This window comes from Oncorhynchus clarkii, chromosome 31 (assembly GCF_045791955.1).
Source record: "Oncorhynchus clarkii lewisi isolate Uvic-CL-2024 chromosome 31, UVic_Ocla_1.0, whole genome shotgun sequence".
NCBI classification, from domain to species: domain Eukaryota; kingdom Metazoa; phylum Chordata; class Actinopteri; order Salmoniformes; family Salmonidae; genus Oncorhynchus; species Oncorhynchus clarkii.
Window position 1 is genome coordinate 4280178 of NC_092177.1, and position 17866 is coordinate 4298043.

The 17866-nt window shown below is 43.1% G+C and overlaps 1 protein-coding gene across 2 annotated transcripts in view; it reads left to right on the forward strand.

The window, feature by feature from the left end:
• The first annotated feature begins 838 nt into the window (after positions 1–838).
• LOC139390616 (catenin alpha-1) overlaps positions 839–17866 on the forward strand; it is a 234889-nt gene continuing 217861 nt past the window's right edge. The window contains exons 1-3 of one of the 2 annotated variants that reach the window (XM_071137860.1): positions 839–1198; positions 5404–5521; positions 6422–6617. In XM_071137860.1, the coding sequence (XP_070993961.1) occupies positions 5417–5521; positions 6422–6617 (301 nt within the window). In that variant the 5' untranslated portion in view covers positions 839–1198; positions 5404–5416. The remainder of the gene's footprint in view (positions 1199–5403; positions 5522–6421; positions 6618–17866) is intronic. The other variant, XM_071137862.1, reaches the window with a different exon arrangement.

Genomic DNA, 17866 nt, shown 5'->3' on the forward strand with positions numbered 1-17866 from the left:
ACTCGGAAATCTCCGACTTCCGACTAGAGTGTGTTCTAAACAACAAGGAACTGTGGCGGGGAAAAATAGCTCAGATCTGGGAAAAATCGATTTGAACACTCATCCAACTCGCAATTCCAACGCGGGGCCTCGGTCGTCTTTTTAGAGTTCCGACCTGAAGAACACTGACGTCATGATTTTGGTCTCGTATTTTGCGAGTTCCCAGTTGATTTGAACGCGGCACACGATAGCACGTAGCCGTCCTTTAACCGCAGACCTCGACCCTGTCACATTGTACAAGCCTAAGAATTTACCCACGACGTGTAACAATCGTACAGTCTGCAAAGGACTTTTAAGGTCATGGCCAATATTCATAATGTGTCACATTAGTAGAGGAGTACTGATCTAGGATCAGGTCCTCCCTGTCCATTCATTATCTAAAAGGCAATACCGAAACTAGATTTGAGTTTGGGTCGTTGGATGATTTGGGACACGGGAGGACGGTCAATTTCTCATTTGGGTGTTGAGCTGACAACGTTTAAGAACCCCTCCCTGGCCTGTTTCATTGAACCTGTTGTTTCATGTTGTTTCATGTTGTATTAAATTTTTTCATGGGCTACTGGTTAGACTAAATAGGCTATAACAATAAATAAAATACTTGTGACACACCTTCCCCGAGGAGATTGGAGCTTCCTCCAGCTAAACTGATTTAGCTCGAATAAATGGGAAATTCCTTCCATTGGGTTTCGTTAGATAAAATTCCTCATTAGATCCTTATAAGGTAACGCGTTGACATTTCAGCACCACGCCTTATAAACACCTGATAACGCTTTTGTCAGGTCATAGTCTCCCGGTTCTGCCCTTTTCCGTGACTTCAGGAAATAGCACACTGACCCCCCTCTCTCTCTCTCTCTCTCGCTTCCCCACCCTTCAGGGAATAGTTACTGACCGAAACGTTTATCAAAGTTGAGGAATCCTTTTGTATTCCAACATCTATCGTATATTGTGGCTTTCAATAGTTAAAAAAAAAACCAAACAACACAAAGTATCGAAGCTTCATTTCCCCTTTTTAACAAGTCGAGGGGAGTAAACGTCGGTTGGGAAAGAGGAAAACTTGGAATCAGGGGACGAATTCCCGATTCAATCCACCATTTTGAGGTGTTTTTTTGTGTTTGTTGTTGTTTTTGAACAAGTTTTCCAAGTGTATTGTTGCCTTTCGGTAAGTTTTCACTGTGATTTAATTGTTTTGTTTTACTGTGATTTAAAATATATATATATATATATATATATATATATATATATATTTTCGTGTAGTTGCAAAAGTAGCTGGTTGTTTTTACTCGTTTTAATCCGTTACTTTAACTTTGTTAATTTATTTTATTTGTTTAATGTGCTCGCTAACGTTGGCGACACCTGGTTAGTTACTTATTATTGTAATGTATGTATGTGTTTTGTAACGTTTAGATTATACATTTGTTCATTTAATGGTCAACTTTACAGTTTTGCTTGTTGGTAACTTCAACAGTCATAACAGTATGTTTTTTTGTTGTTGTTGAAGTGTTTAGTTTTGTTAGTTAGTAACGTGAAGCTAACTCAATTAGCCGCTAATCACAAATGTTTCCTTCGTTAAAACCGGCTCTGGTGTAAAGGCCCCAAAATACCTACACATTTAAGCGAGCCAGGGGCATAGTATTAGTTTCGTAAGCTAGTTAACTGAAGACTCGTTAGTTAACTAAACAGTAAGCGTTAACTTTTTAATTTAAAATATATAGTCGAGGATATTGGGGGACGGCAGCAGGCAAGTGATTGAGCGTTAACTATTATTTCATTAAAATATAAAAATGGAAAATTATAGGAACCTGAACGAGGCAGTTAACCCACTGTTCTCTAGGAGAACGTCATTGTAAATAAGAATTTGTTCTTAACTGACTTGCCTCTTTAAAAAATATTAAAATAAAAAATACCACGGGTATGACATACTTATTTTAACTGCTCTAGTTATACAGAACTAAAATATAAACATAACATGCAACAATTTCAAAGATTTTGCTGAGTTACTGTTACCTTTTTAAGGAAATCAGTAAATTTACATAAATTATTTTAGGCCCTCATCTATGAATTTCAGGTGACTGGGCAGGGGCTCAGCCATCAGTGGGCCTGGGAGGGTTGGGCCCACCCACAAAGGGCTGTGCGGTATACAATATTATTTTTTGTTGCGATTATACCGTTATTGATGCACAGACTGATTTTTTATTTTAATTTTATTTTTTATACTTGACCTTCTATACCGGTATTTGAATGTTTGATAAATGTGATACGCAGTGTGTAAGGTCCATTTTTATAGTTCGCTACTTCAGTCATCTCTCTATGCCGCTTTACACACAGACCTAGCCACGCCCCCTGTCACTCAAAAGGAGTGCAGTTGATGTTCCTCAACCACGAGTCACTTTGTGTTCAGTCTGCCTGGTCAATGCAGCACATGCAACAATGTTGATGACAACGATGCTGTTTTCACGTTGCTTCTTAATATAAATCTACTGGCGTTCTATAATTACACTATTAGCTTGTGTTTCTTACATATTCTAACAGTTTGTCTTTTCTTAGCAAGTTGTTCCTAAATCTTGTTAGCCGCTAATGCTAATCGCTAGCTGGCTAACAAATGCACTGAGTAAGAGCAAGCGTAATTAGCTATACAGCCTGAGAATACCAGTGATTGTATATTGTATAGACCCAAATCAGTATGTTGTTTGTGCAACAGTGTCACCTAAATTAGAGGTAAACGCAAAGCAAGAATGTTAGCTAAGAGAACATTCAATGTATCCAAAGATTATAGGGTCCCCTAGGAAACACCTATCAACACATTAGTTCCTATCCGTTCACAATAAATTCTCCCTGGCATTTTCATTTGTTGTTATGTCAAGCAACACTGTATTCAAAGTGCCCACTATTATATTGTAACTATATAATTAGAATAGACATTCTGTTCCCATGATTCCAAGTGTTTTGCTCTAAATCGCAAGTCTAATTGCAACATTTGGTTAAAAACAAGGCCCAGATTACTTGGCCATATCATGCAGCCCTACGTGGAAATTATCTTAAATGCAGAAATTGAGGGGGGGTTGAAGTTGAATTGAACAGTATAAACCAATCAGAGTAGAGAGAGACATTGAAATCACTTAGATTGTATGTGTTGCCTCCTTAGACGCCACGCACTACTCATAAAGAAAATGTAGAATTCCCCCCCCCCCCCAATCTCGCTGGTGAAGAAGCTGGGTGTGGAGATCCTGGGCTGGTGTGGTTACACGTGGTCTATGGTTGTGAGGCCGGTTGGACGTACTGCAAAATTTTCTAAAACAACGGAGGTGGCTTATGGTTGAGAAATGAACATTAAATTCTCTGGCAACAGCTCTGGTGGACATTACTGCAGTCATTATGACAATTGCGCGCTCCCTCAACTTGAGACATCTGTGACAAAAAGCTGCACTTTTTTATTAGTGGCCTTTTATTGTCCCCAGCATAAGGTGCACCTGTGTAATGAGTCTTTTTTTAAATGTTTAAATCAGCTTCTTGATATGCCACATCTGGTCAGGTGGATGGATTATCTTGGCAAAGGAGAAATGCTCACTAACAGGGATGTAAACACATTTGTGCACATTTGAAAGAAATAAGCTTCTTGAAAAGTTTCTTGGATATTTTATTTCAGCTCGTGAAACATGGGACCAACACTTTACATGTTGTGTTTATATTTTTGTTCAGTATAATATCATTGTACACTGAGTGTACAAAACATGAATAAAATCTGCTCTTTCCATGATAGACTGACCAGGTGAATCCAGGGCAATGCTATGATTCCTTATTGATGTCCACTTCAATCAGTGTAGATGATAAATAAGGGTTAAATAAGGTTAAATAAGGGTCAAATAAGGGTTAAATAAGGGTCAAATAGGGGTTAAATAAGGTTAAATAAGGGTCAAATAAGGGTAAATAGGGGTCAAATAAGGGGTAAATAAGTGGTAAATAAGTGTTAAATAAGGGTCAAATAAGGGTTAAATAAGGTTAAATACGGGTTAAATAAGGGTTAACTAAGGTTAAATACGGGTCAAATAAGGGTTAAGTAAGGGTTAAATAAGGTTAAATACTGTAACGCTCCGGGTGTCGTGGGTGTGGAGTCAGACGCAGGAAAAAGAGAGTGCAAGGCTGTGCTATTTAATGTCCAAAAAACGCAACACAGGGTGCTCACAACCAAAATATACGACCAGGAACAAACACGCTCCTCTACATACAAATAAGGCACCTTGGGTTTGTGGCCAATATACCACAGCCAAGGTCTGTATCCAGGCAGTCCGTGTTGCGTCGCATAAGAACAGCCCTTAGCTGTGATATATTGGCTATATACCACACCCCCTCGGCCTTATTGCTTAATTAACATGTTATTTTACCCCATTGCCATTTTTGATTGAACACCCTACTATATGGGGCACTGGTGAAAAGTAGTACACTGTGTGGGGAAATAGGGGTACATTTGAGAGACGGCCCCCTCGGTGTGTTGAGAGACGGCCCCCTCGGTGTGTTGAGAGACGGCCCCCTCGGTGTGTTGAGAGACGGCCCCCTCGGTGTGTTGAAAGACGGCCCCCTCGTTGTCGGCCCGGCAGACAGGGTACTGGGTCCAGCCCTGCTCAGCCCTCGGGGCATCCTGATTATCCCTGCCACTCAGTGCGTGAAGGCTAATCGATACAAGGCCAGTCGCTGTACTCTGTTCCACTTATGGCTGTCTTAACGGTGGTGGAGAGAGACCTGCCTCCTCTGAAGAGGGAGCATCCATATTTAAAAGGGCCAACATGTTACTCTGCTCCACTTATGGCTGTCGAACAGTGGTGGAGGGAGACCTGTCTCTGAAGAAGGAGCATCCATTTTTAAAACGGTGTCTGTCCCAAATGTCACGGCACCATGGTTGCTGCTCAAATAGCACCCATTTCCCTATATAGTGCACTACTTTTCCCTCCCCCCCAGCTTCCTGTGTGGTCTTGGTCAAAAATAGTGCACTGCATAGGGAATGGGGTGCCATTTGGGCAGCTCCCATGGTGTCGTGGCTCTTCGCTTAGCATGAATTGGTTAAATAAACACTTTCAATGGGTTTCGCAGCTTTTTTGTTGTTGTTGATTCAATGCAATAAGGCCTTTATAGTTTTTATGATGTGTGGGGTTAGCTCTTATCTAGGCTAGATGGCCCAATAATGTTCTATGCCGCACACAGATCAGAGGTCAGTTGAAATGTGTTGTACCTCCAGGGGTGGGTGTGCTGTGTTGCCATGGCTGGTGGCTTAACCCCCTCATTTGATGAATGACCCAGACATCCCTTTTTGTCGTAATCTTATCATCCCCTCCCTCTCCTCAGTAACCGTCCCTCCTCTCCTCTCCTTCTCAGATACGAGGTAAACATGACAACCATAAACACGGCCAACATCAACTTCAAATGGGATCCGAAGAGCCTGGAGATCCGTACCCTGGCTGTGGAGAGGCTGCTGGAGCCCTTGGTCACACAGGTTGGAAATACGTACATTTTAATCCAGTATGTCAGGGATGCAAACTTTGGCCATATTCACTGTTATGATCTGAAAATGGGTAATCCACATGAATCAGGTTGATCTGTTTTAAAAATTAAAAAAATGTAAATGTGGGGTGTCTGACAAAGAGTGCAGACGAAGAGTGTATCACCCATTGAGCTATTAAAGAGGTGCGAACCGATCTCCTTGTGTGATCACTATCTTCACTCTCTCTCTCTCTCTCTCTCTCTCTCTCAATTGATAACATGAGCACAGAACGCACCCCTACCGCACATGTCCTACAAATAGAATATCAGAATTCAGATCGCGGTGGCAGGTATGTCATAAGAATGAGTGCTTCATTGAATATCGCGCGTGACAGCTGTGAACAAAACCCTATGGTGTCACCAGACGACTCGGCGTGGGGATTCTTGGCCTGGCGTCACATTGTTGGTATTGTGACAACCCCTCTGACAATAGGCTCCCTTTTAGGGCCCTCGCCAGCTAGCATCCCCAGACACAAACGTTTTAACAAAGCATGCATTTTGATAGAGCGATATATTCATGTGTTTTCATAGGATACATACGTTTTGACTGAGCAAATGCATTTTTGATATTTGATGACAGTTAGAAATGCTGTAAGCCTATTGGGTAGCCTGTATTTTTAAAACTGGTTGTCATGCATTCATGATGGGTTTTGATTGGTTCATTGGTATCTAGCCCTAAAGGCTTGAAAAGCACTAGCTACTTTGTTTGTTTGTAGTCTGGAATCAGTTGGCTAGCTATGACTAGACACTTATTAAAAAAATATATATCTTTAGCTGTAGTGTCAGGGACTTTCAGAAGCGGTGTTGTGCATCTCGCCCTCGAGACATTTGACCTCTCGTCCTGCTCCTAAAGGTCACGACCCTGGTGAACTCCAGCAACAAGGGGCCGTCCAATAAGAAGAAGGGTCGCTCTAAGAAGGCCCATGTATTGGCCGCCTCGGTGGAGACCGCTACCTTGAACTTCCTGGATAAAGGAGAGAAGATCGCCAAGGAGAGCCAGTTCCTCAAGGACGAGCTCACTGCTGCCGTGGAGGATGTACGCAAGCAAGGTAAGCCTTGGAAACCCTGTTCTCTTTTTTTATGGATGAATAGGTATGTCATCCACATGGATGGCTACAAGTTGGCTGCAGTTTTTACATAGACTTATAGACTTATACATACATGTATGTGTGTGTGTGTGTGTATATGTGTTTATTTAACTAGGCAATTAGGAACACATTCTTATTTTCAATGGTGGTCTAGGAATACTGGGTTAACTGGCCTAGTGGGTTAACTGGCCTAGTGGGTTAACTGGCCTAGTGGGTTAACTGGCCTAGTGGGTTAACTGGCCTAGTGGGTTAACTGGCCTAGTGGGTTAACTGGCCTAGTGGGTTAACTGGCCTAGTGGGTTAACTGGCCTAGGAACAGTGGCCTAGGAACAGTGGCCTAGGAACAGTGGCCTAGGAACACTGGCCTAGGAACACTGGCCTAGTGGCCTAACTGGCCAATTGGCCTAACTGGCTGAGGAACAGTGGGTTAACTGGCTGAGGAACAGTGGGTTAACTGCCTTGTTTGGGTGCAGAACGACAGATTTTTACCTTGTCAGCTCGGGGATTCGATCTTGCAACCTTCCCGGTTACTAGTCCAACACTAACCACTAGGCTACCCTGCCGCCCCTATGCTTCACGAGAAGCATAGGCCAGTGTTTTCCCCCAACCCTGGTCCTCCAGTACCCCTCAACAGTACAGTTTTTTGTTGAAGCCCTTGACACAAACATCTCGTTCAACTCATTGAGGCCTTGATGATTAGTTGAATCGGGTGTTCTTGTCCATGGAAAAGGAGATGTGTACTGTTTGGGAGACGAGGGTTTGGAACCACTGGCGTAGGGTCAACCACAAACCGTTGGATGTTTTTGTGCCAAGTTTCTTTAAAAAAAATTCTGTCTGTTAAAATTCTGCCCCCCCCCCCCCCCCCCCCCCCCCCCCCCTTATCAAACCTATTAATTGAAAACATGTTGTTTTTTAGGAATCTCTGAAATATATCACATGATTTGCCTAATGGGTAATTTGACCTTGTAGTTCTGCCGCTTGACCTCAAGGGAACATATGTATTCAGTTGGTGCCCTATGAATCCTCCTCTGAATTTATTCCAACTGCGTCCGTGAATTGAACCACTGCTATCCTTCCTGTCATTGTATTCTGCCCTGCAGTCTTTCATTCTCTAACCCTCTATGGAGGAGAGGGAGTGTCAGGCCTTTTCTGAATAACAAAAAAAAAGGGCTTGCAGTTCTACTTATTTGGAGCCGAGATGATATGTTTTTTTTTCAGTTTTAAAGCTAATTTCTTTCAATTCTACAATTGTTTTTTTTTTTTCATGCAGCTTAAAACTGTTTGTTGCAGTTTTAAAGACCTTTCCAAGGATTTCAGTGGCTGAAAAATCCCTGTTCTCTCACTATAAAGGGCTGCGTAGAGGCATGTAGCCTTAAGCATCATCACCTCAATCTTTTAACTCATGTTGTTAAATCTCATTACTCCTAGTAGCTGCAGTGTGATTTTCCTCTGTGTCCCTTCTGGTGGAGGGAGGAGAGGACTCGGGTTAATGGAGAGGTTTAACCCCGTCAAGATGCTCAGCTCCTCATTTCTCAATGGCTTGTTTTGCCATGAATGTTTTAAAAGCCTGTTGATATTGATGCCTATTGAATGAGACGATGTGGTGAAGGCAGGAGAAGGAGATTTCACCCACTATCTGCTGTGCTTGGGTGCCCCCTTGGCTGTGCCGCCGTGCCGGGTGCCCCCTTGGCTGTGCCGCCGTGCCGGGTTGCCCCCTTGGCCGTGCCGGGTTGCCCCCTCGGCTCCCCGCCGTCCCGGGTTGCCCCCTCGGCTGTGCTGCCATGCCGGGTTGCCCCCTCGGCTCCCCGCCGTCCCGGGTTGCCCCCTCGGCTGTGCTGCCGTGCCGGGTTGCCCCCTCGGCCGTGCCGGGTTGCCCCCTCGGCTGTGCCGCCGTGCCCCCTCGGCTGTGCCGCCGTGCCCCCTCGGCTGTGCCGCCGTGCCCCCTCGGCTGTGCCGCCGTGCCGGTTTGCCCCCTCGGCTGCCCGCCGTCCTTGATCAATGGTGTAGCCCACAAACCTCATGTTGTACACAACTGTTCTAACTATTGCATTCCATGTGTCCGTAAGCACAGGCCTGATTTCATGTTTTTCAGGAGAGGAGATGGTTACATGTTTTACATAAAAATACATGACTGTGTTGTCACTATTGTCAACATAAGCACAACACAAACAGGCAGTCTAGTGATTTTTATGCACTTAGCTGCTGAGTTGCGTGCGGCTATTTAGTCTCGCCACGATATCAGCATATATGGTATAACAATGGTATCGGGCAGATGCATAACGAACTCGTCCGTTGTCACTCTTTCCACCGTCCCGAATACACACTTGGCTACCTGTCTCACTTGGCTGCCTGTCTCACTTGGCTGCCTGTCTCACTTGGCTGCCTGTCTCACTTGGCTGCCTGTCTCACTTGGCTGCCTGTCTCACTTGGCTGCCTGTCTCACTAGGCTGCCTGTCTCACTTGGCTGCCTGTCTCACTAGGCTGCCTGTCTCACTAGGCTGCCTGTCTCACTTGGCTGCCTGTCTCACTTGGCTGCCTGTCTCACTAGGCTGCCTGTCTCACTAGGCTGCCTGTCTCACTAGGCTGCCTGTCTCACTTGGCTGCCCTGTGGTGGAACGCAGCACGACACAGACAAGCAGTCCAATTAGCAATTGAATGTAATTTTTTTTCTCTCGTTATTGTTGCAAACATTGGCTAAGCTGTGCAGGAGGCAGCAGAACGTGGGCAGGTTTTTGGCGGTTAAGATGTTTATTCCACCAGCCACGTTGACGGTGGTCAGGGTTCTGCAGTAGCTTTTTTTTCATCAATATTTTGGTTTAAGAGAAGGGTTACACATTTTAAAATAATATACCACATTACTACTTAGTAATGTTTCTAAAACAATGGATGTATTACTACTAAGCATGCACATCTGTTTAAAAAAAAATTATATATAGATATTATTTACCTGCCACAGTGGCTGGTGGACTAAAATGTACATTTTATGCCCTGCAAATAGTTATTTTTTATCAGGAACTAAGTTATGGCAGCAACTAAAAACATACTGACATCACACAATGCTGTTTTTTTCCTTCTTTTCTCTCTCCAAAGTGTCCTGCTTGTGTAGGGACCTATGAAATACATTCCCCCCAAAATGTTCTCCTCCCAAATTACATTTTTATGTTAAATTATTTCTTTATTCTGTGGTACGATTTATGCTAATTTTATCAGAAAGTGTCTAATGGGATTGAATAAAACGTCAACTATTTACTGAGATATAACAGTACATTTGTAATGATGCATAACAACATTGCATCATTTTTGTTTTTTATCAAGGCAAGTGCTTGAAAAGTGTTTCATTATAAATGAACAAAATAATGCAAGAATCTAGGAAGCAATGGGATAAACCATTTTTAATTTTTTTTTTTTTTTTACATTAATATAACTATGAATGCAATATTGTTTTGTAAAATAGTACTTTATTAAGTGTTTAAATTATAAAACCTTAGTTTATACTTATGTAAAAATAAATAAATATTGCATTCATTGTTTTTTTTGTAAAATAAAGTACTTTATTAAGTGTTTTTAAATTATAAATGGGGGTGAAAGAGACATGGGGCAAAACCTATAGAACTACCTTATGAGCTCCGAAGTTTTCCATCTATCACAGACATCTCCATTGAAGTACATGATTGTCAGCCATCTTTGTGTTGCGCTCGGTGAGTGCCTCTCGCTTGTCTGTGAGTAGATTCTTCTATTTGCTAAAACTCCCTCTCTCTCTCTGTCGGCTGAGCTGACTGGGAAGTAGATGTCGGGCACTGACACTTCTTCTGCAACTCTTGGGATTCTCCCACTCGGGGCCCCTCCAGTCATCAGCAAGCTCCAAAGCTGGTGAGGGCTCCCTGGACACACACAGCTGATAGGCAATCCATTCTTCACTGAGCACTCTTGATGGGTTTCAGGTGTGTGTGTGTGGGGGGCTTCAATCTGCTTTTTCATGGCTGGAGCCTGCCTAGGATCGAACACCCGAGCCAGTCTGTCGACATCTCTGGCTGGATGTGTGTCCCAGTGCTTTGACAACTTTGTGAAGGCCAAGTGGAATGTATCATGGAGATGGTTAAGCACCTCTCTCCAATCCACCATCTTTCTCAATAACGTATCTGTCTTGGCTCCCATACCAGCATGGTTGTTTTTTGTTGCTGTTCCATTCACTAGGTAAGAGCCCAGATCCTCCATGACATTGTATGCAGACACATGCTGTGGGACGGTGCTTTCCTCCCAGGATTGACAGAGCTGTCATAAAATTGTGGAGCAGACTTCCGAGATGAAGTTTAGCTAAACAGTGAGGGCCTGCACGTTCTGTTTCCAGCTGGCTGAGGATGTTTGTGACTGCCTGGGATGATGACTTTCCTGCGAAAATGGTACTTCACTGCCTCAAAACAGCTTATTCCATCCGGAGCACACTGCTTCAGGAGGAGCCTTGGCCTGCACATACGCCTTCATAATGAGAGAGCTCACCCACCTTCTCTTTCTGGCAGACTTCATAAAGAAGACGGTAGTGTGGCTAGGTCTCACCCGCCAGATTGATGACATGGTAGAGACGGGTTACACGGACACTGTCGGGCATCACTCCTTTCAGAACCTCCTTGTATGCCCTCAGGCGTTATGAGGCCTTATCTGTGACCCGCTGCCCAGGCATCGTTCAGATCGTTGCTGTGGAAGGGAGGCTTGGGAAAACGTTGTGTAGTTGCATTTGTCCATGAAAATTACATCCGCCGGAGAGTACTGGTTTTCAACACCTGAAAGTGAAAGATGAGGAAACTTTAATTGTTTTAACCTAAAATAGTGACAGTGTTTTAAAAAGAAGAAAAGAAGTGTAAACACAATTATAGATGCAGCCATAGTTCGCTAGATGGGAGAGGGAGACAGCTGCTGACATTATGCATCGCTATATTTCACCACGATAGCTCGTTGTTTGGAATATCACAATTTACACGAGGGCAATTTACATTTTGCAGAATGTAAATGTAGGTTATTATTAATTTAATTAACAAATTATTAACTATTATTTATTAATTTATATATATTTATTAATTATTAACGAATTATTAATTATGTTCTCATTTACGGCCAAGATAAAGCAAAGCAGTGCGACACAAAACAAGTTACACATAAACAAACGTACATTCAATTATACAATAGAAAAAAAAAATGTGTGTGTGTGCAAATGTAGGGAGGTAGTCAATAAATAGGCCATAGAGGTGACAGTAATTACAATTTAGCATTAATACTGGAGTGATCTGTGCAAGTAGAGATAATGGGGTGCAAGAGGGTAAGTAATAATATGGAGATGTGCTATTTACAGATGGGCTGTGTACAGGTGCAGTGATCGGTAAGCTGCTCTGACAGATGATGCTTAAAGTTAGTGAGGGAGATATGTGTCTCCAGCTTCAGTGATTTTTGCAGTTCGTTGCAGTCATTGGCAGTAGAGAACTGGAAGGAAAGGCGGCCAAAGGAGGAGTTGGCTTTGGGGGTGACCAGTGAAATATACCTGTCGGAGCGTGTGCTACGGGTGGGTGTTGCTATGGTGACCAGTGAGCTAAGGCGGGGCTTTACCTAGCCAAGACTTGTAGATGACCTGGAGCCAGTGGGTTTGGCGACGAATATGGAGCCAATGAGCCAGCCAATGAGTGCGTGCAGGTCGCAGTGGTGGGTAGTGTATGGGGCTTTGGTGATAAAAATTTGTCATTCTGCCCCTGAACAATGCAGTTAACCCACTGTTAATAAGAATTTGTTCTTAACTGACTTGCCTAGTTAAAGGTTAAATAAAAAATTGCGCACTGTCAACACTTTTATATGCCATTAAATGCATGTTCTCCCAACATCTAGTGGAAAGCCTTCCCAGGCTGTTAAAGCAGCAAAGCGGGGTCCAACTGTACATTAACGCCCATGAGTTTGAAATGAGATGTTCGACGAGCAGGCGTCCACATACTTTTGTTCATGGTGTGTGTAATGCAGGGATTGCACCTCCATACAGTTGCACATCTTTGTGGGGGCATAGTGGATTTGCATGGCACAGCATTCAGGATGAATCAACTGGATTGAGTTGCTAATCCTAGGTATAGTAGTGATCTCACTGCAGGGCTAAACAGGGATTGTCACGGCTGTTAGTGAACAGCTTGTTTCTATTCTCCGCTCTGTTCAGCTATCCAGGATGTTTCTACTGACTTCCTGGTCTCTGTTCCTCCAGCCGGGATGTTTCTGGCCCTCTGTTCCTCCAGCCGGGATGTTTCTGGCCCTCTGTTCCTCCAGCCGGGATGCTTCTGGCCCTCTGTTCCTCCAGCCGGGATGTTTCTGGCCCTCTGTTCCTCCAGCCGGGATGTTTCTGGCCCTCTGTTCCTCCAGCCGGGATGTTTCTGGCCCTCTGTTCCTCCAGCCGGGATGTTTCTGGCCCTCTGTTCCTCCAGCCGGGATGTTTCTGGCCCTCTGTTCCTCCAGCCGGGATGTTTCTAGTTCGCCCAGACTGACTGTTGCCATGAAAATGATGAGAGCGTAGCAGAACTCCTGCGTGGATGGAGGGAATATGTCATCGATGATCTCACAAGTATTTAAATGCCTGTATTCTCCACCTGCCTAGTGAGACCTAACTGACTCAGATTCCATTTCATATTTAGTTTTATGGCTGCCACGACAACGAGTGTCAGAAAGCTGCCATCAAATCACCATCAAATGAAATCCTAATGTTCTCTAACAGCAGTTCTTCAGTGCTTCTCTTTTCCGATCCGGACTCACACTACCCCCCCCTCAAGTCCATCTGCTCACCATGCTTTTGCTCCTGCTAGTTTATCTCTCTGCTGCTGTAACTATGGCTAGGGTGTCTCTCTGCTGCCGTAACTATTGCTAGGGTGTCTCTCCTGTTCTAAGCCTTACTGATAGTGCTATCACTTGTTGAAGTGCATTAATATGGAGTTGGTTCCCCCTCCTTAGTTGCTATCACAGACTCCACTTTTCTGGGAAGTCTTTCCACTAGATGTTGGAACATTGCTGCTATAACAAACAGCCTCCACTCTTCTAGGAAGTCTTCCCACTAGATGTTGGAACATTGCTGCTATAACAGCCTCCACTCTTCTGGGGAAGGCTTTCCACTAGATGTTGGAACATTGCTGTGGGGACTTTCTTCCATTCAGCCACAAGCATTAGTGAGGTCGGCACTGATGTTGGGCGATCAGGCCTGGCTCATAGTTGTTGTTCCAATTCATCTCAAAGGTGTTCGATGGAGTTTAGGTCAGGACTCTGTGCAGGCAAGTCAAGTTCTTCCACACCGATCTCGACAAACCATTTCTGTGTGGACCTCTCTTTGTGTACAGAGGCATTGTCATGCTGAAACAGGAAAGGGCCTTCCCCAAGCTGTTGACACAGCTGGACTTTCAGATTGTGAAGCGTGATTTATAATTTCAGAGAACGTGTTTCCACTGCTCCAGAGACCAATGCCGGCGTGCTTTACATCACTCCAGCTGACCCTTGGCATAGTGCATGGAGATCTTAGGCTTGTGTGTGCGGCTGCTCGGCCAAGGAAACTGATATTTCATGAATTTCCCGACGAACAGTTCTTGTGCGACGTCGCTTCCAGAGGCGGTTTGGAACTCGTTAGTGAATGTTGCTCGGTGGTCCCTGTTCTGTCAGCTTGTGTGGCCTACCACTTTGCGGCTGAGCCGTTGTTGCTCCAAGAAGCTTCCACTTCACAAGAACAGCACTTACAGTTGAGCCGGGTGGCTGCTCTAGCAGGGCAAACATTTATTGGAAAGGTGTGGCATCCTATGATGGCGCCACATTGAAACTCACTCAGCTCTTCAGCAAGGCCAAGGTTTGTCTATGGAGATTGCATGGCTGTGTGCTCTATTTTACACACAAGGCTGACTCCAATAATTTGAAGGGGTGTCCACATACTTTTGAAAGTGAAGTCTATGTTGACTATGGTGATTGGCTGGCTATCTAGCAGGCTTAAATAACAGCATATACCGGTAACATAATTTCATAACTGGTTAGATGGCGTTATGTATTTCCAAAATGTTGGATTACTTTGAATGTAACTGTAAGCTAGGTGTTGATAGCAGCTAGCTGACTCACACAGTGCTAACCTAATGTTCACAGGCTGGTAGGGATAACGTCAGCAGGCTAGTTGGCTAGCAACCTTGCCAGCTGATTTGTAACAAGATCTTGTAAGTTGGATGAAAATTCAAACCAGTAGTCATGAGTGCAAACTATTTGGTTTAGTTTGAAGTTAACTTCAAATGTTTTATTTTTGTTGGAGTTTACATGATAGGGAATAGGCTGGTCTGTTGGAGTTTACATTATAGGGAAAAGGCTGGTCTGTTGGAGTTTACATGATAGGGAATAGGCTGGTCTGTTGGAGTTTACATTATAGGGAAAAGGCTGGTCTGTTGGAGTTTACATGATAGGGAATAGGCTGGTCTGTTGGAGTTTACATGATAGGTAAAAGGCTGGTCTGCCGCGTCCTCCATTTTACATCACACTCTGCAACTATGGCATTTTGGGGATTTCTGATTTTAGTTTTATGTAAACTCAGTTTTCTATTGTTCAAGTTAACTTTGCATTGAGTCTTTTAATGCAAATCTGTGTTACATGTGGTTATGATTTATGCTAAATACCCTTTTTTCCACATTTTCTAATATACAATGTTTGTTTGGTTACGGTAAATTCTGTTGACGCAATTAATAATAAATGATCAATATGCCTGCATTTATATTTAGTAATTTTACCGTTCTCTGATTGGACACGTTGTTTGCGGAGCTCAACCTATGAGAAACGTGTTTTTGTTTTAGATCATTCCGTTTACGAGTTTTGTTAATTTATTGTTTTAGAGGACTCCTGTCAATGTTGAGTTACGATGCGCACCTGATTTAGTCATAGAAGTAGACCTAGGCTATCCCGCCTGTGTGCAAATGTATTAATGTACCCTGTTGGGTATTTCTGATTGTCTTAACACCCCACCACCAATGAGCTGTGGAGCTTATCAAATATATATATTTTTTTCTTCACCTCAAACAGCAAGTAGTCATTTTTTTAAATATACATTTTTTCATATAACATCAGTTGAGAATGGCTGTAGGTCCTTAATGTATTTGAGAAATTATTTCCACCTCTCTCCCTTTCGATAACCACCGATCCTCGGTGTGAAAAGGGGGAAAAATGGCATTCTCTGAATATCCCAGCCGGAAACATAATAAATACCTGGTTACTACTCCCTTGTGCAAATACAGCTGTCATTCTGGAGCTCACTGGCACAGGAAACTGAGGGCATGGGAATATGATTAAGTTTGCTCGCATGAGCCTCAGGCCGGACCCAGTAGATAGTTGATACAATGTTTCAAGTTCTTTGCAGACAGGTGGAGTAGAGATGAAATGGCATTTTTTTCTGGCTCCCTCTTCAGGGACTTCTGGCTCCCTCTTCAGACATTTGTTTCAATTTATTTAATCAAACTGTGCTTAAAGCATCAGACAAGACTCTGTGTGTGTGTGTATATATATATGTGTGTGTGTATGTATGTGTATATATATATATATATATATATATATATATGAGTTGATTTTATTAAAACACATGTTTTTATATATGGAAAAATACACGCTGAAGAAAATTGGCTGAAAAACCAGACTACTTTCGTTTGACCAATATTTTTTTTTTTAGTCGGGGACAGCCCTAGGTTGCTGGTACTTAAGTTCTTCAGCCAAGGTCTTTGACAAACATGCTTCGTCACTCACTGTGTGCGTTACTGATATAGTTAAGGTGGTCATGGGTAAGTTGTTGTGCTCTGAGTTGTCTGCTTGGTAGACAGTAGTGCCACCAGCAGTGTTGTCAGTGCCTGGGAATGTCAGCCGTCCTCTGCTATTTTATTTGTGTCCCAAATTGCACCCTATTCCCTGGGCTCTGGTCAACAGTAAGTGCACAGTATAGGGAATAGGGTGCCATTTGGGATGCACACTGTCATTGAACAGGAATTCAGCAGCTCTGCTTGTGGCAGGGCTGGCCTGACAGTTAGGACTATGCTACGCTCTTCTGCGGAGCGTGGACAGACTGATAATGCTGCCATTTGACTGGGCCTTAGCCCTCCCTCCCTCCCTCCCCCTCTCTTCTCTTCCCTTCTCTTAGCCATGCATATAAAAACACATTTTATACCCAGCTGTGGTTTACCAGCTGTTTTTAAAATGGGATGAAATAAAGGCGTATGTAATTGTTTGGGTTGGAGAGGGGAAAGGATGGGGGGTGGGCAGGCAATGCAATTTAAATGTTTTTTGCATGCGTGTTAACTATTTAAAAATCCCCCCCCCCCCCCCCCCGTTTGGTTTGTGGGGGATTCCATCTTGTTTGCATGAATGTTCTTCAGTCATTCACAACATCTCAGCTCTCGTCTCACAACGATCACACCCCCTCCCTGCCTGTTCTCTTCGTTCATACCTTCCGACTGATGCTTTATAACATCTCATCTGGAATAAAAATGGACAACGCTGTCTTCCTCTTTCTTCTCTCCTTTCACTCCCTCTGTGGCCAAAAACGCATTTAAAATAAATAAATAATAATAAAATGTTTTTGGGATTACAATATATAAATAAGCTTTCTACAATTAAACGTCAAATACACTGCATTTAAAACAGTAATGATGTAATTAATTCAGAGCTCAGTAAATTATACCTAGGCTGATTATATGCCTTCCATAATCACAAGACCCACTAATTACATTATCTTATAATAATATATATATATTTTTTTTTAAACAAATTTTTGCAATCACTGATCTGGCGTTAGGTTTGTCTGTATAAAAATGACCTTTTCGTTCCTAATTTAACCTGAACCGTGCATAATGCACATTTACTAATGTAGCAGCCATTTTATAGAAGATGAACACAGGTCTCATAAACAATTTCTCAAACACAAGTCCACGTGGCAGTGAGTAGCCAGCTAATATTTAGACTTCAAGTTTAGCCAACTTGGGTCAAGGTATATTTTGATAAGCTCTGGAATACAGCTAAAAAGGCAAAAGAGTTGAATTAGGAACACGACCTCCTGTCCGTCTCCAACTGTTGGAGCAGCATGCTAGCCTGTCCACATGTTGAAATCAAGAATGAGAAGCCAATTCCTTACTGTTTCTATACTTATTGCACATTTTATAAAACCGACTAAAAGGCTATTATAGCAATCTTTATTTGAATAA